Source organism: Myotis lucifugus, unplaced genomic scaffold (genome assembly GCF_000147115.1).
Source record: "Myotis lucifugus unplaced genomic scaffold, Myoluc2.0 scaffold_80, whole genome shotgun sequence".
NCBI lineage: Eukaryota > Metazoa > Chordata > Mammalia > Chiroptera > Vespertilionidae > Myotis > Myotis lucifugus.
The window spans coordinates 207915-233232 of NW_005871128.1; the positions used below are offsets into that span (position 1 = coordinate 207915).

Consider the following 25318-nt stretch of genomic DNA (forward strand, 5'->3'; position numbering starts at 1 on the left):
TAGCCTCTTTTCCCATCAGACCAGGTTCCCCATCATGCCCTTGGCACACCCCTCCTTATTCCTCCTGTCTTCATCCTCCCTCATCTCCCTCTATCTAAGCCCTCTGCATCATGTAAGCCCAAGTTCAAATCCCACCTCCATCACAAAACCTTCCTCCCCAGCTAAATGATGTGGCACTTGAGCGCATAATCATGCTCCAGGTGAGAGCTCACCTTGCTCTAGTTGTTGTAAACAATCAAATTCAATTAAACAAATATGGGGTCAGGTGAGAGCTTTCTTTGATGTAAGCATAATGCCAGGTTCTGGGCCACAGAGTGGTGACTAAGACACAAACCAGACATGGTTCCTGCTTTCTCATGACAGAGTCTAACCAACAGTAAAACCTTCACCGAGAGGTAAAGCTTACCTGGGTGCTGGGGAAAACATATCAAGGGGATGTATTATTTCTGATGTGCACATCTGTCTGTGCAAGATCATCACAGCTCTTGGAATACCAACTGTAGTTCACACTTCTTTGTGTCTCCTGCAGCTTCTATACTACATGACCAATGTCTGGTCCTGAACTCACCAGGTACCATTGGAAAAGTACAGGGTCATTATTGGGGGCAATTTAGCACCAAGCCTTTTTTTTCCCCCCACTTTCTCCTCTTTCCTTTCTACCTTATTGCCTCCTTCCTTCTCTGCTCCTTGTCCCATTTCCAGTCTTCCCTGGCCTAACCCTGGACCTAAGCCTAGTCCCCAGGACATTCTGGTCAGGTCAGTACTTAGCTAGGTGTTCCCTTACTTCTTTATTTCTTAGCTTATCCCATTTGGAGAGAAAAGTACGGACCTGAGGTTTTCTATTTTTGCTACCCATTCGAATCACCTAAAAAGCTGATGTTTATCTCTCCCTCCCCTCAAATCTAATTATTGTCTTAGGTGAGGTCTTGATATGTATAGTTCTTATAGCGCTCAGGTAATTCAAATGGCAGCCAGACCAAGAACCACGGCAATAGACTAAGGATTTAAAAGCCTGCACCTTCTCAGCTGAGGGTGATGGCCCCCAGAAATAACCAGGAAATCTGGCATGTGCCAACAGGATGGCATCCCTTGCACCAGGAGTAGGGTAAGGATGGGTGCTTCATATCTCTAGCACCTCAACTCCAGAATGGCTGTCACTTACAGTTGAAGCCAACATCATGGAAAAGGAAGTCAGGAGAAGAGAGATTGGTTAATAGGAATGCTGAGAGCAAGGAAGCAGACTGCCCTGTAAATTATGATTTGTATGCCCTTGACGGGATAGAGGGAATATTAAAAGAGGGAATAGCTGAAAAGTAGTTGGCACAGAATTAGGTCTCAATAAATGACAGCTTTTACACTGACATTTTGTATTCAAATTATTTGCACAAGGAGCAGCAAAATTAATTCCATTTTAGAGACTGGAAAAAGAAGTTTAGAGAGTAACTTTCCTACCTTTCCACCCCCTCCCCATAGGCTAGCTCACTGTGCAGGTCAACTCACCTGCCCCTCACCATGGTAGTTTAATGGCTAAGATGTGAGTACTCAAACTTGACCACAAAGGTTATTATTCACCCAAATTGGTAGGTGTTTTTAAAATTTAAATGATAACCAGAAAGTTCCAGAGAATGCCTGGGGGCAGGGAAGCAGCAGGCCTGCAGTGTTGGCTCTCAACCAGATTTGAATTGTAGCCCTGCCACTTTCCAATGGACCTCACACTAAGCCTCACATTCCTGATTGTGTCATCCCAGCGCTGGTGCTGATTGTTGTTAATTAAGAGGTGAGCCCTGTAAGGAGCCCTGCTAGGCACCTCCTGCCACATGCAGTGGGCAGGTGTCTCCCCAGCCCCGTCCCTGTGTTTCAGGAAGGAAAAGCCTCAGTGAAGCCTGCAGACCTTGGTAAGCAGCACACTCCGCACCAAGGCCTGTCAAACTGCCTTAACAAGCTTTTGCTGATGCCCAATGAGGAAAGTTTTTGAAGCAAAGGACTTCTTTCCCCCTTGTATTTAGTGAGGATGTCTTTAGTGTGTCACAGTGCTAGGTGTGAAAGTAATGAAGATATGAAATGACAGCTCTAGCAGTGATTTTAAAAATATAAATGTGAAAATAGCCAAATGATTACCACCTCCCCAATAAAATTGGCTAGGGGTCACATGAAAATTTAAAACTGAAAACAAAGCTCTTTCTTTTGAAGTCTTTACTTTTGCAACGTCTTTTAAAATCTTACTTATCACCCTTATCTTGTGATTGCTTTTTGAAGTAGATACTGGCTGGGGTCCTCACCACTCTCTCCTTCCCATTGTTATTTCTTCTGTGTAAAACACGTGGCCCAGAGAAAGTGGAACCAGACAGCTCCAGCTTCCCACCTGTTTGCATTTTATTTGGAGGATGTTATTAAATTCACAATTGCTTATTATCAGGGATTTTTATTTTTCAAAAATAATGTATTCTAAAGTGTTTTATTTGTTTGCTCTTGCTTCAATTGTGAAAACTATTATTCAGTTTCTATAATTGGAGAAGGTGACACAGAATTTGTGCATGTCATTGTATAGTTAAAATATATTTTCAAGCAAATGGGCTTTAAGTATATAAATATACTGTTCATGCAATCACGTTTCCATTTTCCAGTGTTATGAAACCAGCTTTGTTTGTACCAATGATTCCGGCTTGTATATTGGAAGGAAAATAGAGGATTAAGGCAGATTAGAGTGTTGGGATAATGTCTGTGTGCTCACACATAAAAATTCTCCAAATCTGGACGTTACTATGGTGATGTTAGCAGAAACTTGAACTTTCAATTGGTATAGAGCTTAGTACAGTGCCTGTTGGAGTAACAGGCAAATCAGTCATCTTCTGAGTCAATTTGTTATGCCAGTGCTGACAGCATTTGGATGTCGAGGTTGCTGGTGATGCAGAACTGCCACCAATCAGTGTCTGGGGAGAACACCTGTCTCCTTTCATGGTGCTCCTGTTAGGCATGGATTATACCCAAGAGGCATCAGAATCTGCTGAAAAGAGTACCATTCTGGGGTTTAATAGAAGTAAAAGAAACATTATAATAGCTGCACTTACTGAGTCAGACTTGCATTCCAGGCACCATGTGAGCTGTGCTATTACGTTATCCCTAATGCATTTAGATCAGTTATTTCCATAGAGCTCCGACCGCTTGCTCCTAGTTTATGATCTTAATTAAGTAGAGCACTTGGGCTCTTTGGACTGAGTGCCCACTACTGTCAAACAGGGGTGGTTTCTTGCTGATGTTTGAAAGAAGAGCTCTGAGCTCCGTGAGATAACTGTTTTTATGGTAACAGCACATTTTTGACATTCTGGAGCCTAGGAGAACATATCCTGCTTCTGTCTTGGTCCTGGGAATGGTTGTCTTTCGATGATTGCTAGTGAGTTACTTGCATATATTAAATGAACAAGAAATTTGAATCGCCTTATAGTGACGATTACTACTCTTTTTCTTTTAAAATTAAAATGTGGGAGGTAGAGATGATGTTGTTGTTAATGGGGGTGGTGGTGGCGATAGTTTCCCACTGGGAAGTAATGTTCAGGTTTCATTAAGAGTTGCTCCTTATGGAGTGTGTATTGGGAGGGGGAGTAGGAAGAATCTCAGGAATTTTCCTTACACTTTTTTCGTCTGTTCATTTCTAGTCTTTATAACCTGGCTTCACTGGAACTGAGAGAGAATCTTCTTACATATCTTCCTGAGTGAGTCTCTGGGGAAAATAAGAGGGATTTTGTACCGAATGAATTTCTGCAAACATTAAAAAAAAAAGTACTGTAGTATTTTGTCAGAAAGAGATTCTGTATCTTATGGAAAGTTTGGGAGATGTCAGCTTTCTCTTAATGGTCTGTCCTGTGCAATATTAATAAAATCCAAATAATCTTATTGTTGGAAACTAGTTTTAAGTGAGGGAATACCACATTGGTTGGCATTTCTAAGTATTATCTAAGAACTTTTTTTTTTTTTAATAGCTCTCTTACTCAGCTACGGAGACTAGAAGAACTTGACTTAGGAAACAATGAAATATACAATTTGGTAAGTCTGTATTGTAGAGTGCTTTGAATTTAACTTTTTTCTTACTTATGAACACAAATTTTGAGAGAGATATGTAGGGATGCTTTTAAACCAGTATTTCCACATGTTTAGCTTGGCAGCATAAAAGAATGTGTTACAGTTCACATGGGTTAAGAATTGTCAGTGGTTGAGTATCAACCCATGAACCAGGAGTCACAGTTCGATTCCCAGTCAGGGCACATGCCCAGGTTGCAAGCTCGATCCCCGGTAAGAGAGTATGTAGGAGGCTGATCAATGTTTCTCTCTCATCATTGATGTTTCTGTTGCTCTCTCCCTTTCTCTCTCTCTCTAAAATCAATAAAAACATCACATATAATAAAGAGGTAATATGCAAATTAACCCTCACAAGATGGCTGCCTACGACCAGGCTGGCAGGGAGGTTAGTGAGGGATGACCAAATGACTGAACAAGCAGGCTGTGTGGGGTGACCAGGCCGGCAGGGGTTTAGTGAGGGGCAACCAGGCTGGCAGGGGGGGGCAGTTGGGGGCGACCAGGCTGGCAGGAGGGGCAGTAAGGGGTGACCAGGCTGGCGGGAGGGGGGGGAGGGGAGACAGTTAGGAGTAACCAGGCCGGCATGGAGGGGGCAGTTGGGGGCGACGTGGCCGGCAGCAGGGGCAGTTAGGGCAATCAGGCTGGCATGAAGAGGCAGTGAGGGGCGATCAGGCTGGCAGGGGCGGGCGTTAGGGGCGACCAGGCCGGCAGGCAGGTGAGCGATTAGGAGCCAGCAGTCCAGGATTGTGAGAGGGATGTCCGACTGCCGATTTAAGCCTGATCCCAGAGATTGGGCCTAAACCGGCAGTCAGACATTCCCCAACGGGTCCCGGATTGGAGAGGGTGCAGGCTGGGCTGAGGGGACCCCCCGCTCCATGCACGAATTTTGTGTACTGGGCCTCTAGTATATAATAAAAGAGTTGTGATTGGGAGGCAGGGAGGGTTAGGGCCAGAGATGATGGGCATACGTGGACATGACTGGCATTGTTGAGTGTTGGGGGTGCTCTTATGAAGGGGGCTTGATATTAGAAACATACCAACAGACATCCTCTGTGGTACTCCATCGTTAACTGTTGAAAATAGGATTTTTTCTTTCTTAATTGAAGACAAAGTTGGATTTTTGTTACCATAACATTATTCTTTTTGTTTTAGCCAGAATCAATCGGAGCTCTCGTACATCTAAAGGATCTTTGGTTGGATGGAAATCAACTGTCAGAATTACCTCAGGTACGTGGTAATTTCACATATTCTCCCCAAAACATAAAGCAGTAACTACCACCACTCTCATATCTTCCCTGCTTCTACATGAGAGTTTCTTTAAAAGGGATTTATTTATATTTATATATATATAAAATCTTTATTGATTTCAGAGAGGAAGGGAGAGGGAGAGAGAGATAGAAACATCAATGATGAGAGAAGTCATTGATCAGCTGCCTCCTGCACACCCCCTATTTGGAGATCAAGCCTGCAACCCGTGCATGTGCCCTGACCGAGAATCGAACCGTGACCTCCTGGTTCATAGGTCGACACTCAAGCACTGAGCCATGCTGGCAGTGCTGTAAAAGGGATCTTAAAAACCAAAAACTTTGGTTGAAAGAGCACATTTGGAGAAATGTATTGAGCATTCATTATGCTGTATTGCCAGAGAAAAACTGAGAGCCCCAACCCTCTATTTCTAAAGATAGAAACTATATCCTTTAGTGTGTGAAGTATTAATCCTTGCTACCCACATGGCTTACGTCTAGCCCAGCAAATATGTAAATTACTGGGACCCCTGATTCTGATGGTATGCATTTCTGCCACTCTTTATGATGTGCCTTGAGCATAATTTTGACCACATTTTGCCCTGTAAGTGGTGTGAAAGCAATATTAAAATTCTTTATTTCACAAATGGGCATTTTCCTCTTATTTTTTCCCCTCCAACTATTACTGAATTTCATCCTTTGGTGCGTAGTCCAGCCAGTCTTAAAGCCAGGGTTTATTTCATGATGGGCAGGTGCCTTTACTTGACAGTACCTCTCATCTGTCTCTGCCCAGCAGTGAGCACCAGTGTGGTGGGCTGTGCACTTCAGGTGGGGAATGCCATGTCGCCCAGGGAGTCTTGACACTAGAAAAAAGGTCCAGAGTGAAAATGTACCTGATGTAGCAGTAGCCCCGGATTTTCCATGACATCACTTAGAGCTAGTGGCAGTAGGAACTAATTTGATTCTATCTCTGAGGTCTTGGCTGCATTTGGGCAAAGGATAGGACTGATCAGCAATTGGTGTTGTGGGGGTTTGATACTTAGATTTCTCTAGAAAAATATGAGAAATCCTGATTGAGAGAATTCTAGTTATTTTAGGAGTCAAAGGATGGAGAGGGGAAATACCAGGAAGTTGTCAGGGAAGTAATAAAATACCAGCTATTGGACATGAGGGGGGAAGAGTATATGTGTGTGCAAACGTGCATAAATGATTATATGCAAAGTGCCACATCCTAAACACCAAGAAATTAAAATACCAGTGATTGTGTTTTAAATGGTTATTTAAACATCTCAGTTGCTTTTCTTGTATAAACTTCTGTTAAATCAGTATTAAACACACCAGTTTCAAATAATCAGAATTATTTTTGTCTCCATCGATGACAGAAAGAAAAGGATACAATGACATCGTTAAAAGGAATTAATGAAAAAGCAGAACAACTGCAGGGATCGGGTGTGAAATTAATAGACATGTAGTCTGCTTTCCCATGACAGGAAATGCAGGGGTGGGTCATAGGATGCATATTGGTAGGAGATAAACTGGAAAGAATAGATTAGACCAAATTAAATACAGATTGAGGAATTTGTACTTCTGAAGACATTGGGAATCCACTAGACTTTTTTTTGAGTAGATGGGTGGTCTGATAATGTGACTAGAGCTATGTTTCCAGGAGGGAAATACGGAAGCCAGATTGTAGAACAAACTTGGGTAGAGAGAGGCCAAGAGGCAGAGCTAACAGTCCAGGGCAGAGGGTAATGAGAGTGGGCACTTAATTGAGTGGCAGTGGAATGGAAAAGTGGAAGCAGTTATAAGAGAAAACATGGACTTTTGTGAATGGAAGGGGAGGGAGGGTAACTCTTGAATAGACTGTTAGACTCATCCAGGTACTTGTCCCACTCCTGGGTAGACTGTTTTTCTTAAAAGCAGTATGCGAGTTCTTTCTTCCCTTGATGTTAAATGTGTCAGTGGGTCTGTATGCTCCAGTTTTTCTGGGAAGCAGCTGCATTGATATTTGTTGTAACAAGTACTACCTGTCATGGGAGACAAAAAGTAGATGGTTTCTTAACAGAGAAAAATCTCAGGGTTCCCTTGATTGATTCCAAACTTGGAGAACTGGTTTCCAGCCTCTTATTTCCCCCTGGTCCTGTGACCTTAAAGTTGTTTGTTCTCTCTCTGTGCCAATCTCTTCATCTGTTAAGTGACTGATTCCTTGCCTGCCTGAAGTTGGAGGACTTGGCATCGCTCCCAGCTCTGTGACTGATTCATGCAGCTTCCCGTTTTCATTGGAAGAGGGTCTGGAAACTTACTCCAACCTTCACATCTAGATAGATGCTGAAGAAACATCCTTAGGACTACTCTGGGTTTTGGTTGCAAAATATCACTGTAAGACATTTCTCTGTGCTATGGCAGGTTTAAGCATGAGTTTCTTTTTCTGTGTCACTGATGTAGGAAATAGGAAATCTGAAGAACCTGCTGTGCTTAGATGTCTCTGAAAACAGGTTGGAAAGACTTCCTGAAGAAATCAGTGGCCTGACTTCATTAACAGATTTAGTCATTTCCCAGAACTTACTGGAAACGATTCCGGATGGCATTGGTACGTATTGGGAATAGCTAACTCCTAAAGGTGCTGGCTGTTCGGGCGTTTGGTGGCCTCTGATCCTTCAGTCACCACAGTCAGGAGCTGGGGATGTGGTTCCTTTAGTTTCCTTGTTTGTTTTTTTTAAGAAGGAATGCAAAAATAATATAATTTAAGTTTCTCTATAGGAAAGTATTTCCTTCACCTTGGTTTGGTAGCAATTATAGGTTTTATTTCTTAAAATTGTTGACTCATATCTACTTCATCCACACCTTGTCTCAATGACTTCAGTAGGGATTAGCCTACTGACTGTGTTTCAGGCATATGAGCCTTCATTAAGAAATTTCTAATGGAGCATTCTCAATAGTTGAGGAGAAAGTAACTTGGACCTTATTGCATAACCTGGGGAAGGGCTGCTCAAGCTGGCACGGTGCACTGGAGTTGAGCCTTTTCTGAGACACTGAGAATAATCCTTTACATTAACCATTCTGTGCTGTTTCTTTTTAAAAAATTAGTCCAGACATTCCCTTTAGCATAAAGGAATTCATTTAAGTTTGAGAAAATAAATGCAAACAGAGAAGGTATACACAGATGTGGACTAGCAGCCCCACCATAGCAAAGCAATTGTAAGAAGCTACATTTAACCATATAGCTGTCATAGGATTTCTGTCTTTGACCTTCATTACACTTTTATTCAAAACATCGAAGGGAGTTTTCTGAAACTTTCAGTAGGAGAAGCTGTATGGCAGAGGACTGCTTCCTTCCTGGGGTTTGGTCAGGATGAAGGTGACAGCAGCTCAGCCACCATATAGACATTTCCTTTTGGGGATTTTGACTCGAGGTAGAAATGTTCACGGAGAATCATATATGGCAATTGGAAGCAGTTGTAGGAGCTGGCGGTGTTTTAGTGCCTGTAATAGGAAGAAATAGGGGCGCGAGGTGGCTAGTTTCAAGCATTTGAAAGGCTCTCATGGAGGAGGGGGAGATGTATTATATCTTCCAGTTCAAATGGGAAAAGTCAAGGACCATGAATCTCAACTTGATAAGAAAGGCTTTAAGAGAGATATTTGTAGAAGGTAGTCTGGGCTGCGTAGTGAAGAAGTGAGCACCCTGTCGCTGGAAGTATTCCAGGGGAGGCTGCAAGACCACTCGTCAGTCTGACTGTTGGGGACACTCCTCTGTTGGGGCTAGATGTGTCAAGTGTGGAATACAGTGTGCCCTGTGGAGAACGCCAGTGTGCCTGCCTCCTGACAGGACAGGGTTCACAGCTGCCTAGAACCTCTGGGACAGCAGTAATTATGTCTGGTGGTGCTAAATAAAGAGCTCAAGGAGGTTAGTTCTGCGTTGCCCTGTAAGGCCACCCAAGGCAAGCTAATCTTTTCGAATTTCCCTTTCTCCAGCTTGATGTCTCCCCTAAGATAGAGGCTGCTTTCTGGTTTTCCCGGGGAAAGTTAATTATGCCAGCCACTCTTAGTAGATAGCAGAGGACATCTGCTCCGTGGGCAGAGTCCTGAGTTGTAGTTGAGAATGAGAATCTGAATGACTTGGGATTTTCTTCACTCAGTGGGAACCCGAGGAGGCTGCAGTAAACAGATTCTTCTTTTCCATGGTGGACTCGGTCTTTCATGGCACTTGTCAAAGGTGACCATCTCATTCTGCATGTATAGAAATACTACAATATAGGGATCTTCACTAAGTCATGCTCAGTCATAAGTGATGGAATAAACTGCACTTTGGTGTTCTTTGTTAGTAGGAGGATTCTGGGAGTAAGATAAAAGCCTGTCTCCTGTTTTAAAAGATCCATTAAGAGCCAGCTGTTTAATTTTCTTTAAATTTTCTGGCTTTGATATGATACTTTTAGGTAGTGACTTTTAAAATGATTGGCTTCTAATTGCTGACTTTTTGATGTTCTGAGCAAATTGTTTTAACTCCCAACCTTTAGTGATCTGAATGAGAATGATGTAATTTCATAATGTGAAAAGCTGGGTGAGGAAAAAATGAATAACTATAACAAGAAAGAACAGCAGATAGGAAATACCAAATGATGATTAGGAAAACAATTGTTACTAATGAGTTTAATAATTTTTCAGGAAAACTAAAGAAGCTGTCGATCTTGAAGGTGGATCAGAACAGACTAACACAGTTGCCTGAAACAATTGGGGACTGTGAGAGCCTCACTGAATTGGTTCTCACAGAAAACCGACTGCTGGTGAGTGTGGTTTACGCATTCAAATGGGTATTTATAAAACTTATCAGGGTGGATTCTACTTATTTGTAACTTGGGTGCACTAAATGGAAATTTCCTTATGTTACACACAAAAAAGGGACTTGCGAAGAAGCAAATACATGACACGAAGATGACCGGTTTTTAATCTGCGTAAGTGAGGAAAGTGGTGTTTCCACCCCCCTGTCAGATGTGTGTGCCACTGTGGTGCTCCCAGTACAGGGACCGCACTGACACCAGTGAGGGGCAGGGATCAGCACTGTTGGTGGATGTGCTGCTGCCATGGGGGCCAGGGACCTCAGAGGAAACACTGCTCTCTCCGGATTCTGTAGCAAAGGGAGGAGTGGGAGAGATGGGCAGGAAATGGTGGCTGGCCAGGAAACCCTCGTGCGACTAGGGGAGGAAGGCTTTTTTGGGGGGAGCCAGAGAGTGGTTTCTGCTGGGCTTTGATGTGAACTCACCCCATCCTAGAAATAGAGGGTGGCGGTGACTGCAGGCGTCCCGCACTTGGACCAGGCTTCCCGTCCTACCTGGGCACAGGCCTTGGCATGCACCACCTGCGGGGGCAGGTCAGCAGGGTGACAGCAAATCTCAGTTGCCTTCTCACTTCCTGCTGCTGCCTTTGTTTTCATCAGTCCCCCATCTATCACTTCATCTCCCTTTTCTCCTTTTTTAATAATCTTTTAGCCGCTATTGTTTTCTTCAGTTTACTTTCCTACATTTCCCTTTTTCCTGTCTTCATTTTGTCACTTTATTTTTAACTCTGCTTTTCATTCTCATTCTTCTTCTCCTCCTCCTCCTCCTCCTTCATAAAAGAATAAGTAATGGTCTTTTGGTGAAAAGAGCAACAAAGGACAGCAAGAGTTGACCAAAGACGGAATCAGTGAGAGAGGAGCTGCATCTCCTCAGGCAGTGCAAGCCGACTCCTCAGGCAGGCGTGGGGGAGTGACCAAACCTTCCTGCCCTGGTTTGTGGTTTTAGGCTTAAAAATAGTAATCATAACAGTTTTTTAAAAATATGTATTTTTATTAAATTCAGAGAGGAATGGAGAGGGAGAGAGAGATAGAAACATCAGTGATGGGAGAGAATCATTGATTGGCTATCTCCTGCATGCCCCCCACTGGAGATCGAGCCCGCAACCCGGGCATGTGCCCCGACTGGGAATCAAACTGTGACTTCCTGGTTCCTAGGTCGACATTTGACCCCTGAGCCACACCAACCAGGCCATAATAATTTTAAAAATAACATTAAACATAAATAAATAAAAATAACATTTACCCTCAGATTCCTTTGGAGTGTTAAAGACCCCCCCGCCCCATCCTGTAGGATTCAGTGCTCCACACAGCGGCCCTTACACCTTCTCTCTTCCCTGGGGTCACAGTACCTCTGCCCAGCACTCGGGTCACCTGCCCCAGCACTGAGGCTTCTTAGACAGCCACGCGATCACATCAGTGTGGTTCTTGAAGGTGCGCACAGGGTAGGGGTGAATCTTGAAGATAATTAAACTCTCATTTGAGTTGAAAAGCCTTCATTACCTCTTTATTAGGTGTTTTTATCTTCCCAGCCAAAATGCAAAATATCTAAGTCCACATCCCCAAGTGAAATTCACAAATATCTGATACTTAGGAAGAATGCTTACTTCTGTCCCTTGATGAGATTACAAGTCTTTGAAAAGCTCTGTTTTACTGTGCCATGTTAAAATATGTGTTAAGTTAATAATAAAAATGTTATTTTAACAGACCTTACCTAAGAGCATTGGAAAACTTAAGAAGCTGAGCAACTTGAATGCAGACAGAAATAAATTAGTGTCTTTACCAAAAGAGGTATGTGCTAAAAAAAAATAATAAAATAATAATTTCAAAGAAATTATAATAACACAGAAGGGATCAAAAATGTCAAATACTTTAAAAAGACTTATGTGGTGCTTTTTAAATGCGTGAACTCTTGTCCGTGAGTATAGACATGGTTGGAGGAATTCTATCAAAGAGTGATCGTCAGTGACACTGAAGAGAGTGGGTAGAAGAGAGAGACCGAGGCTGCGGCTTTGGCCAACAGTGAACAGTGACACCATGGTGATTTGGGGGTTTGGCAGAGGAAGGGGATGACTTCGGGTTTGATTGAATTTAATGTGAAGTTAAACTGCCCCATAAGCCATTGGAATGATAAAAATGGGTCTTGCTGCCACGTTGTTCCTGGGCAGAGACGACCCTTGGACAGGGCTCATGCCAGGAGAGTGAGTGAGCTCTTCACCAAGCCACCCACACAGAGGAAGGCAAATGGGAAGCGACAGCTGGGTTTCAGGACTTTTTCTTGTTGGTGCTCCAAGCAGGAGAAAGTGGATGGTCGCTGCCCATTGTGGAGAGTGGTGTGCGGACTTAGAGGCTGTGACGTTCTGCCCGGGAGGTGAAAATGCTCAGAACGAGAAGGAAGCCCAGAGCATGACAAACAAGGAGGCTTATTCTACTAGGAAGTAGGAGGATGTGATTGGAGATGGGCAGTGTTGAGCTTGACTTTTTAAATTAACAACAGAGTCTAAAACTAAGCTTAAGCCACCGTTTTCTCTTCATCAATGTTGGTGAGTCCCTTTCCCTTCGGCAGGGCCTCACATAGCAAGGTGTGGGATTGTGTGATGCGGTCACCGGCCAGGTGCAGTTTCCTTTGTATTTCTCTGTTTTGACAGTTTTCAACATCCTTGGAATAATTTCTGAGCTGCCATTTAACCAGCCAGAACTTGAGGAGCTCTTATTTTCCTGGTGTACGTCTCAGGGTGCCTGAACTTGGCCTGATTTCTTCCCTCCTTTCCTCATCTCGGTGCCCTGCCCTCCGTGTCCCAGTCTGCTCCCTGGGTTAGACGGCCAGCGTCCCTGAACGGAAGCATGAGGACATTCATTGTAAATGTGACCATATTCTGACACATCCTCAGTCTGAACACTGGCATCCAAATAAAACTGTTCCCGGCTCTCTGAAGTCTCCATCTCAGCCTAATTGGGGCACAACTAAGAGATTCTGCCAACCAAAACATGTGGTTCCAGTCTCTAAGTGATAAACCAGAATACAGAGCTGAGCATCATTCTGCACATTAATCGTACTCCTGTGGGATAGAACATGCACATGGGTGACGACAGATCAGATGCAAACACAGGCACCGAGAGGTAGAAAGATTTATGACTTTCTTCCTCAAGGCCCCCGCTGGACTAGGAGCTTTCATGTGTTAACTCTGAGTCCTCACTCCGCTCTGAAGGTCATGGGGTTTCCTCATTTCACAGAGGAGGAAACGGGCCAGCAAGCAGCTTTCCTTGCTAGGGCTCACATAGCTGGGGGTCTAGAACTGGGCTGCAAAGATGTGTCTCCCACAGCCAGCTCACAGCTCACGGCTCTTCACTGGCCTAGAGTAACTTGGCCCCTCAGCTGATACTGACTCAGCCCAACCTTTTCATCTATGTGACCTTGAGGTGTGGCAGGATCTTAATTAGATAAAGAAAGGTCAGGTTATCTTTAGTTTGGGCATTTTAGAAAATTATTATATTTTAGGAATATTTCAATGTGAATGCCAAAGAGAGCACTTTTCAGTATAATGTTAATCCCCAGTTTCACCCCACCTCCCACTTCCCTCTCCTTTTCTTTTGATTTTTCTCTCAAAGGAACACATTCTAGACAAGAGTTTTAGAATTTTATTTTTATAGGACTCAGCATTATGTTAGCCTCAGTTCTCTGTTCACTTTAAGAGAATGAAACCTGTACTCCTTGTTTCTTTTAGAGAGTTATGCCTAGTGCATGCTGTGTGTCTGCATGCATTTACTAGAGACAGCTTTTCATGATTTGAAAAGTGAAAGTATTTCTAGCTTCAAAGCATTTTAGTTAGCTATCACGTTTTATCTACTTTCTGAGAAATTATCATTGGTTTTCTGGCATCGAGAATTTGATGCAGGAATGAGGTCTGTGCCTATCCCTCAGCTGCCGGATACAGCAGAGAATGTATCAGGAACTGGATCTTTGCAGCACACCTTCACTCCTGCCCACACACTCAGCCCTGGAGTCAGAGGTGCACTGAGCATGTGTCTCCAATTCCGCTGCAGGTCACAGCGGGGTAGCCCACAGAAATGGCTGAGTGCTTGCCTCTGACCATTGGGGCTGAGCAGCCAAGCCACCAAGGGCCTCCTGACCTCGAACTGCGTCATGTTGGTCTGGGCTGCACCATCATGCCATGAGTCTGTGTGCTGTGTGCTAGGCCCTGTGACCCTGTGTGTGCGTGTGTGGGGGGGAGGCGAGGGGAGGATTATGCCACAGTGACCACATGTGCACTTGCTCTGTCTCCAAACTTTATACCATTTGATCAAATCCTGCACTTGCCTGGTTGGATTATTTTTTTTCAAATTTTTATTACTTTCTCTTGAACAATTAAGTTGCACGCTTGACATATCTAAACAGAAATGCTGACTAATTCATTTTATATGCCCAAAAGCCTTAGTTGTATTAATTGCCATTGGCCTGCTGTGCTGTGTAGTTCTTCCTAGTTTTTGTCTTTTTTTCAATGTGATATTATTGTATATTGTCAGTTTTATAGCACAGCTTCTTAGTCTAGAGCAGCATTTATTTGCGTTTTTTCCAAATGCTTGAGGGGAAAATGTTTGTACTGTGTGGGTCACAATAATAGTTTGTTTGTGGTTTGTGGTGTTATTCGTAGTAAACATTTGCAAATCAATGAATGTCTCTTGTTTTCTTAATTGTTAGCTGCTTGGAAATTTAGAAAAGTCAGGTAAACTTGCTATCCTGTAAGTATGGTTCAGACCACAGTTGCATCTCTGCCTTCCATTTGCTTTGTAAATGCATGAAGATTCAAATCAGCTGACTGCTCTGTGTGTACTTCATTGTAAAATATTGGACATTTTCCTCTAAATTCATTTTTTTTAATGACTGCATGGCCTGGAACCTTATTTGTTACGTCAGATTTGTTCAGATTATTTTCTCATAAAAGAATGCTTTTCTGTGAAGTACATTTTAAGTTCTTCAGAAACTCTCAGAGGCATAACCTGGCAGCTCATCTGTCTTCACTAAATCCTGGTTTATTGGCACTATTCCATCTCTAATGGAAAGGCTAGATTTGCTTGATTTGCTACATGTGGCATGCTTCTGATTTTTCAAGCAACTTATTTGTATCTTTTCTCATCCTGTTGCTTAAGTATGTATGCTTCTGGGAATAGGAGGTTCCCTAAAACTCTCATATTTTTGGTAGAGGGAGGAACGAAGGCTGTGTTATCTGACAGGGAGTTGGTGTATGTATGATCATAAGTAATATAAGGACAGCCAGCAACTTCATAATATTCCCCAAACAAATCTTCACTTTAAATAGCCTGGTCCATAAAGTTTCTGGATGGAAGAGATTGAGCATATTCCCAAGTTTAGACCCCAGTCTTTTGTCTGCATTAGGTCAAAATAGTCATGACACTAAATGCATCACACCTGTCCTACCTGAGACAGGTAGGATTTGCAGATTGTTGGACAGAGCCTTTCTTTATCAGGCGATCTGTCTACATTAATTACCCATAAATGTTATTGTGATATTCAGAATGTCTGTGGTGGTCAGGTATTCTTATTATTACAATTTAAAATTATTTCAGTGAATAATTTACAATGTTCCCATCATATTCTAAATGATTTATTGATAAATAAAAGATACTATAAAAACTGAAAAATACTAGAATAAAACATAGTTGACCATTGGATTCCAAAATAGAGAAAGCATTCCTAAACTTAAAGAGGAAATAAATCATGAAAGAAACAGTTGATGGATTTGCCTATGTAAAAATTAGATTTCTGATCTTTAAGAAGTTACAGACAGCCTGGAGGCAGTGGGACATTTACAACATTACAGATGAATAAGGTCTTGCCTTACTTTATTAGAAAATCTTTCATATCATTGAGAAAAAGATGTTTCCACTATGGAAAGTGGACAAAAATGAAAGCAAAGAATTCTCCCCTTCACAAGAATTAGTAAGTGATTCATAGAAGAAAAAATAGAAATGGCTATAAATATAAAAAAAAATTTAGCTCCATTAGTATCCACAGAAATGTTAGTGGAAGCATTTTGACCTATCAGATTTTCAAGATTAAAAATAAAAATAATGATACCAAATTTTGGCAAGGGTACAGGAAAGTGCATATTATTATGAAAGTATAAATTATTATGGCTTCTCTGGTGGGGAATGTGATATTATTATTAAAAACTCTAAAAGTGTACATACCCTTGGATTCTGCAGTTCCACTTCTAGGACTTTTATCCTGAGAAAAAAATTACGGATATACACCAAGAGTGTGCACAAGAATATTTCTCACAGTACATATAGGGGCAGCTAACATGTGCCAGGCACCAGGCCAACCATGTAGAGAGGCAGCTAACATGTGCCAGGCACTGTTAGCTTTCATGCTTATTCTTATCTAATTTTCACAATAGTTCTGTGAGGTGTAGGGAAATCGTTATCCCTACGTAACAAGTTGTGAAACTAAGACACAGGGGTTAAGTAATTTGCCCAAGATCACACAGCAAGAAATGGTAGCACTAACTAGCAGTGTCTAATCAGAGTGATTTGTTACGTCATCTGAGATACATCTGTAGAAGGAGATAATTATGTGGTCAGTAAAAATCTTTTTAGAAGTGTGATGACATGGGCAAACTTTCTTGATGTCATATGGAAACAAAGGTGCTGAAGGGCCTAGTGTTGGTCCTAATTTTGTTGAAGTGTATGTGCAGAATCAAATGCATGGCAATAATACTGAAAGATTGTCCCTCAAATTGTTAAATACTGATTATCCCTTTGTAGTTGGATGTGACTTCAGTTATTTTCTCCTTGTTCTTGTGTGTGTGTGCGTGTATAAGGTTTTTATTTTTCAGTCAACATAAGTTACTTTCTTATCACTAGGAAAGAAGAATGCCATAGCTCTTAGTGGATATTTTGATGTCAGAGGCCCAATAATTCAGAGCCCCAAAGCCACGTGGTTTCCAAAACATTTATGAAATAGTGGACATTTGAATAATATGCCATAGATGATAGTGGGGCAAAAAAATAGTCTTTGGTTTCTGAAATGACACATCATAATATTACTCTTCAAATTGTATTTTGACCAGATTTTGCTTATTGTACATTTTCGTTTTTGCCAATGAAATGTGGGTTCAGTTCTGCTACAAATAATATCAAAAGGAAGCTACTAAAAGAAATGAAAGCACCTTTATACTTAATACAGGGATTCAAAAGTGGGATATAGGCAGACAAAGGTAGGCTTTCTTTTTGAATCGTTGAATCCATCTCATTATCTTCTCTAGGGTAATGTAACCCGGAGGCAATTAAAACTTAGTGAAAGTTGACCTGACCAAAGGTTTGCTTAATAGCCTGCAGGTCCCATCTCCTTAAGATGGATTAGATTAGTGACAAACAGGTAAGGACAGTATCACCTTGACTTGAGACACAAAACAGCTAAACAAGGATTCTCAGTTATATTCTGTGGTCCTCAGAAGATCCAAGTGCAACCCCTTGTCTTCTGGAAAGGTGCTATTTGGTTTAAGGGAGGTTTAAAAATATCAGCTTCCTACATGACTGGTGATAAGTTACTTAAACAGTGACTCTGCTTCCCAGATTTCTAAGTGATAGGGACATTTTATCTAGATGGCCACTTTAAGAAACCTGTAAACTGTGCTTCTTGAAGTCCAAAGAGAAAGCAGAAGCACATCTGAATGATATGAATAATGTACTACTGAGCTCAAGTCACCTCTTCACTTTTATTGACATAAAATATCATTGTGAGACATTGTAAGGAGACAGAATTTTAAGAAGTTCAGGTGGGTCCGGGGAAGAGCTCGCCAGCATCAGAGCAGGCCCAGTGTAGTAGGCACTCCATGGTGACTGCACTTCTCATTTGGATGTTTCTCTTCTCATTGGAGTTTCCCTTCTTTGAAAAACAATAGCTACTACATTTACTTGGCAGCAGTAGCAGTAGACAGGCTCTATGCTAGGTGCTAAATTATATTCGTGGTTTCATTTCGTTTAATCCTTATTGTTACTTTTGGTTAAAGTAATACAGTCAAACTCACAAAACATGATCGAGCCTGAATTCTCACCCAGGTCTGTGTGATCTCAAAGCACGAACTCCCTCCAACGCACCGCACTCCTCTGCCATCTATAAAGCATTGTCTTTTGATTTACGGTTCGGGCTGCCTAATAATCTTTCCTAAAAGCCAGAAGTTTGCTCCATCCCTTCCTGGCTGATTTGGAAAGAGGGCTCTGTTTGCGTGGATGTTTGCCTGGGACAGCCTGTGCCTTGGCAAGTGATGAAGGCATCCCAGCATTCAGCAGCAACACTCGCCCTTTGTTGGCATTGTTTTCCAAACACCATAGACAATGGAGGTCTGGAGGTCGCCTGCCCTGACAACCCAGAGTGCCTAGGAGGCTCTTGAATGCAATTGCTTTCCACCCTTTGACATCTCTAATGGGTGTGAGATTAGAGAGGGAAAGGAAAAAGAAAAAAAAGGAGACTGTAAACAGTAGACATCTCACACAGGCCTCGGGGGCTCACATTACTCCTCCCCACACACTTAAAGAATGTTCACTTGTCCAGAACTTTTATTGCTCCTACAACTTTTAGACCCTCTCCGATCAGTTTAATCAATTAATTAACTTTTGATTAATATGAATAATGTATATGTACATGATACAAATTGAAAATGTTCATAGATATAGTAGGGCCCCAAAACAGATATTCTATAGGTGGCTGGGCCAGTGGACAGCTTCATGACAAAGTGCCCCAAATCACAATGTGGTCTTGTCTCTACATCCCCGCCAGGAGCTTCTTGTCCCATCAGGAGGGCCATGTAGGAGAATAACTGATAGCTGCTCTGCTTCCCTGGAGGAGCATGCAGGGCAGAGGGGTGTCCAGCCTCAGCCACGTGCTGACCTGCAAGGCCGCCTTATGGCTGCAGTCCCCCCACTGAGCCCAGACTCTAGTGCAGATACCCCTCTACATAAAGGGGTGTGTGTGTGGGGGGTCCCCTCCATGAGAACCTTGAGTATTCCTTCCCATGAGTAGATTTTTGTTGGGATCATCTGACTTTATCAGGAAGAATCTACTCATGTCGATCCTCAAAAGATTCAGGGTTTTGATTTCTTTCCTTCCATGATGTTCCTGGGCACCCAAGTGAAACTGATGATTGCCTTCGTCAAGGAGGAGAGGAGTGCCTGGCCCCACAAAAGATCCCTGTAGGACACGACACTGGGGCTCTATATTCATAAATTATAAGAGAGAACACAGTGGTTCTTGCTAGAAAAAATTGCTACACATAGCTGCAGATAATAACTTTAAGTAGCAGCCTTTCCCTAGTAGGTAAATTAATATAAGTGTATAAACATTCCTACATGAGAAATGTTGGTAGGTAGATAGTCTTCACAGGTGAGAAGATGGGATGGGTACTATACTGGCCAAACACCCTGATTATATGTAAATGTGCAGATTAAACAGTAGCTCAGTAGAGGACCTGTCAGATGGTTGGTATAGACCCGAATTATGAAAAAAATGCAGAGAGCAATGTGTCAGTGTAGACCAGCGGGTCCCAGAAAGAGTGGAGGATGTTAAGCCTGATTTTGGATGATTGGTAATGTTTTGAAAGACAAAAGGAAGGACACTTCCATAAGAAGTAGTTGAACCAAAAATATAAGGTATATCTTAGATGACAGTAAGTACACCAGTTTTGCTGGGATGGGAGATGTGAATGCTGCGAAGCCTTCTGCATACCTGGGTGTTCTCCAGGTGATCAGAGACAAATGTTAGTCCATGTTTTCTTATGTTTGTTTTTCTTTTACATCCATATAGTTAAAAATTGTGGTTAAAGATATTATTTCAAAATCTTTACATTAACTCCAAAAGGAAGATGTAATAGTAAGATTGTGCATGAAGGTAGTTATGTGGTAATTTTGTAAGTGGGCATCCTGCTGTTTAAGATGTGTACATATACTAAACCCATAAATAGAAAAGGTCAGAAGCTATATCAGATATCCTTGGCGATCTAGTGAAGTCTCGGCCCCCCTCAAGTGGAGGCTCTGGAGTGCTTTCCCGTGTCAGAGCGCCATCAGGGGGTCCCTTCGTGAGCCTTTCCGAGCCCTGCTCTGGGTGAGGAGGAGCACAGGAGGCATTGGGGAGCACAGGGAGTCCTGCCGAGGGTGCGCCTGGGATCCAGTTATTTTCTCGCCCCCGTGGTGCAGCTTTCCTGACAGTAGAGACCACAGCCAATTTGTTTGGGAGCATCACTGAATTCTTTTGTGTTTATGTTCTTCGTTGAAGACCAATTATATGAAGCTCAATTGTCTTTGAATTGCTTGCTTTAAAAAAAAGGAAGTGATAATCAAATTTGGTGTGGATGTAGATATTGGCTTATGCTTTTATCAGCAGGTTGTAGCTGAGGAGATTAATGTGTGTATTTACCAAATTCGCTATTGGCTAAAAATATTACTGAATTCCATTGGTCAAAGGAAAATGAAGTTACCAAACTAAGTTGTGAATGAAAGCTATTAAAAGTTGTATGGTGGGAATTAATGTACTGCTTCATCTATCGGATGACCTCCCACTGTTTTAAATAAACTGAAAAGCTGAGAGCACTGAAGTTAATGGGATGGACAGATCTTCAAAGGGGTGTGTGTGTGTGTGTGATTGGCCTAACTTTTGAAACCTAGAATTCTGGTATTTCCATATGACCACAAAATACTTGTCTGGACCTGTGTGCTTGGTGAATGTATTTAAAAGATGTGGTTGTATTAGATAGCAATAGAAAATGACTCCTTTCCAGAATGAAATTTTTGGACTATATTGTTTATTTTCTTGTTTTAATTTAGAACATGTGTGTCTAGTGTTATGCAGAGATTTTTATGAACACATTGGACTATTCTATTTTGTATGATTTAAATTAAGCATAGTTGGTCATTAGAGACTTCAAATCATGTGGTATAACTTTATGCATCCTTTTCATGCCATTTGATAAACAGGCCCACCACCATTTCCCCCCCAAAAAAATCAGTCTGGAAACAAGTTGTGTTTTCTTTCCTGTTGCAGATCGGTGGGTGCTGCAGCCTCACTGTGTTCTGCATGCGGGACAACAGACTGACCCGGATCCCTGCTGAGGTGTCACAGGCCACAGAGCTTCACGTCCTGGATGTGGCAGGGAACAGGTGAGCATGTTCTGTTTGCGCTGCTTGAGAGAAAGAAACAGGTGTTCACCCACCCTCGCCTTGGCCGTGCGTCTTTGCCATCTTGCCTTGCTCCACCTGATGGAATATATACTGATTAGTCGAACGACCCAGGCCCAGGAAGTTTTCAGTCTAGGTCCTGGAGTGACTGAGCTGCGTGGAGTAGAGAAGGTCAGAGATACCTGAGCGTGAGTACTTCCCAGTGTACGCGGACCCTCTGTACACATGCTTCCCAGAGCAGCGGGCAGTGATGTAAGGGACGGAGCAGTGCCGGGAACTGGGAGACACAGGTTTCACCTCAGCTTCTGTAAGTCAGTGTGGGCCTCAGCTTCCTCTGAGCCTGCATGAGTTTGAACTAGGTTTGAATCAGGGGTCTTGAGATGCTCTGCCAGTGACGCTGAACTCGCCCAAGTTGTAAACATGATTGCATTCAGGGACACTTTTTTGGCGAAGAGGATCCACAACTAATGTCAGAATCACCAAGTGAGTCATAAGTTAAAAAGGAAGAGCCACCAGGCTGGCATCCCCAAGATCACAGCAGCAGCATTTCTCAGGTGCCCGGTAGGAGGTCAGGTTAGACTGCTCACCAGTTCTGGAATGTATCTTCTTTTCTCCTTGTAGAATATTGATTTGTTTTAGCCAATCTGAACTAATTTCATCACCTCGAACGTCATATGCACTTTCTTCCCCCTGAGTCTACACAGGCTGTTCTGTCTGGCTGGGACCCTCTTCTCTATTTCCCTACTTTTATTCTTCATCACTGATGCTTTCATTTTCTCCAGAAAGCATTCCTCTCCCTGAATCTGCATCTTTATTTACTGCTAACGCAGCACTGACCGTGCCTGTTTGCACCTGTGGAACCTTCCTAACTTAATGTTACCTGAAGGCGGGTGTCATCGTTTATGTGTCACTATATCTTTTGTCCCTTCACAGTACCTGGCACATGGTAGGTGCCTGGGAAAGTGTTACACATGTTAGTTTTGCAGCATGAATAACAGGCCACTTTAAAATGCTTTGTATCACAGGCTTCACTGCCTGCCAAGAGGAATTGAAAAATGCTTTTGAGCATTAGAGTTAGATAGGAGAGGGAGTGCTGAACCAGGGGGGACAGATGGTCCACACCGTCTGGGAGATTGAGTCTGGGGGATTGAGCTAATGGTCACTTAGGTCAGGCTCAGCACCATCATTCATTGCTGATGGATTGCAGACGGCGTGCTAAGTAACCCGCGCTCCACAGGAACCTGGGGCGAGGCATGGCCTCCCGGAGTGCTCACCCTGTCAGAGTGCATTCTTTCAGGACATCCTGAGAGATTCTTAAGACCACTAACTGGTGACTGAAAACTCGGGATTAGTTTGATCTGAATGTGGCATTTCTGTGGGACTTAGCCTGGCATGCAATTTACAGCTTGAGAAGGGTGGTGTCCCCACTTCTCGCCTCCAGCAGTAGCAGCTCAGTGAGTCCCACCCTCCCCTGGTTCTTGCCATGCTGGTGAGCGTGGATTTGCCTCACTAATTCTTGGGTGGAAAGATGGCTCTGGTGTCTAAAAACTGCTTTTCACATGAGTGATGGCTCCATTCTCCAGTTCTTGGAAGAAGGGAAAGTTCAGTTTTTATTATGCTTGGGCTGGGGTGGAGAAAAGCCAGTTAAAAAGTTGAGTTACGTAGCTGTCATCTGAGTCACTTAAGTGTGTCATTTAGTCCAGGTATATATAGATTAATAACCAAATTTTAAGCCTATTAAAATATTTAATTACTACTCATTTTAAAGTATCAGTATAGAAACTAATAATAAAAAGGACTACCACGTCAGCTCTTTGGCCTGGAGAAATGTCACACCATGGGAAATCATACCAAATGTGAGAGAAGTTTCTGCCTCTGCAATCAAGCATATAAAAATAGCAAATAGCACAGAGACTACATCTTAGTTTCCAAAAAGTTTCTTTGATAAATTGGATACAGTAAGTCACAGCAAGGATAACTATAAAATGGCACTTGGAAAGTAAACATCAAACCTTCTGGTACAATAACAGAGGAGGTGTCTTGTACCATCAGCTACTCATGGACACAGGATATACATTTATTAGACCCCCTCCCAGAGGATTATCCACCAAACACACAAAATTGGGTATTTGAGGATCTTCTCTGCAGTGTTAGTAGTTCCAAATACTAACAATGACTGTTAATGGGGAAACAGTTTATACCTTTGAATTTAAATAAAAAATTAAAATATTAATTTAAACATATATTAAAATATATCACCTCACAACTGTTAGCATGGCTATTATGAAAAAGATAAGAAATAACAAGGATGTGGAGAAAAGGGAAACCTTGTGCACAGTTGGTGGGAATGTAAACTGGTACAGCCACTGTAGAAAAAGCAGTATGGAGGTTCCTGGAGAACTTAAAATTAGAACGACCGTAAGATTCAGCAGTCCGCCCTGACCGGTTTGGCTCAGTGGATAGAGCGTCGGCCTGCGGACTGAAGGGTCCCGGGTTCAATTCCAGTCAAGGGCATGTACCTTGGTTGCGGGCACATCCCCAGTGGGGGGTGTGCAGGAGGCAGCTGGTCAATGTTTCTCTCTCATCGATGTTTCTAACTCTCTATGCCTCTCCCTTCCTCTCTGTTAAAAATCACAAAATATATTTAAAAAAAAAAAAGATTCAGCAATCCCACTTCTGGGTATGTATTCAAAGGAAATGAACACAGGATATCAAAGAGATGTCTGGACCCCCATGTTCATTGCAGTGTTATTTATAATAGCCAAGATATGGCTAAGAATCTATCAATAGAAGATCTATACTAATAAAAGGGTAATATGCTAATTAGACCGGACATCTTCTGGACGTCCTTCCAGACAAAGCCACAGTGGCAGGGGCCAAGGCAGAGGTGGTTAAGGGCCATCAGGCCAGTGGGGGGAGCAGTTAGGGGGCAATCAGGCCAGCAGGCAGAGGTGGTTAGGAGTGATCAGGCCGGCAGGGGAGCAGTTAGGGGGCAATCAGGCCGGCAGGGGAGTAGTTAGGGGGCGATCAGGCTGGCAGGCAGAGGCGGTTAGGGGCGATCAGGCCGGCAGGGGAGGGCAGTTAGGGGTGATCGGGCCGGCAGGGGAGGGCATTTAGGGGCGATCAGGCTGGCAGGGGAGGGCAGTTAGGGGCAATTAGGCTGACAGGAGAGCATTTACGGGGTTATCAGGCCAGCAGGCAGAGATGGTTAGGGGTGATCAGGTCGACAGGCAGAGGTGGTTAGAGGCAGGCAGGCAGGCGAGCGGTTAGGAACCAGCAGTCCTGGATTGTGAGAGGGATGTCTGCCGGTTTAGGCCTGATCCCGCAGGGCATCCCCTGAGGGGTCCTGGATTGGAGAGGGTGCAGGCGGACTGAGGGACCTCCCCCTGTGCACGAATTTCGTGCACTGGGCCTCTAGTGTGTGTGTGTGTGTGTGTGTGTGTGTGTGTGTGTGTATTGAAATATTATTCAGCTATGAGAAAGAAGGAAATTCTGCCATTATGACAACATGGATGGACCTTGGGGGCATGAAATAAGTCAGATGAAGGAAGGCAAATATTGTATGATCTCACATGTGGAATCTAAAAAAGTTGACTTCATTGAAATAAAGAGTGGAATGTGGTTGCCAGGGACTGAGGGGAGAGGGTGGTGGGAGAAATGGGAGATGTTGGTCAAAGGGTATTCACTTCCAGTTATAAGATGAGTAAGTTCTGGGGATCTAATGTGTAGCATGGTGACTGTAGGTAACACTATTGTATTATTGTATTATATACTTGAAAATTGCTAAGAGAATAGATCTTAAGTGTTTTTAACACACACACAGTGGTAATTATGTGAGGTAATGGCGGTGTTAATTAAGTCTTCTGTGGTAATCATTTCACAATTTTTAAATGTATCAAATCATCATGTTATACACCTTAAACTTACACAATGTTATATGTCAGTTATATCTCAATAAAGCTGGGAAAAATAAAAGTATTAAAAG

General features: G+C 42.8%; 1 protein-coding gene across 5 annotated transcripts in view; it reads left to right on the forward strand.

Annotated features, from left to right (window-relative positions):
• The window catches only part of LRRC1 (leucine rich repeat containing 1), a 90354-nt gene that overhangs the window by 56773 nt on the left and 8263 nt on the right, over positions 1-25318 (forward strand). For 3 of the 5 annotated variants that reach the window (XM_023755559.1, XM_023755563.1, XM_023755562.1), the window contains exons 5-11: positions 3654-3710; positions 3978-4041; positions 5224-5298; positions 7761-7905; positions 9978-10096; positions 11851-11934; positions 21200-21315. In XM_023755559.1, coding sequence (XP_023611327.1) covers positions 3654-3710; positions 3978-4041; positions 5224-5298; positions 7761-7905; positions 9978-10096; positions 11851-11934; positions 21200-21315 — 660 coding nt within the window. The remainder of the gene's footprint in view (positions 1-3653; positions 3711-3977; positions 4042-5223; positions 5299-7760; positions 7906-9977; positions 10097-11850; positions 11935-21199; positions 21316-25318) is intronic. The other 2 variants (XM_023755561.1, XM_023755560.1) reach the window with 2 other exon arrangements.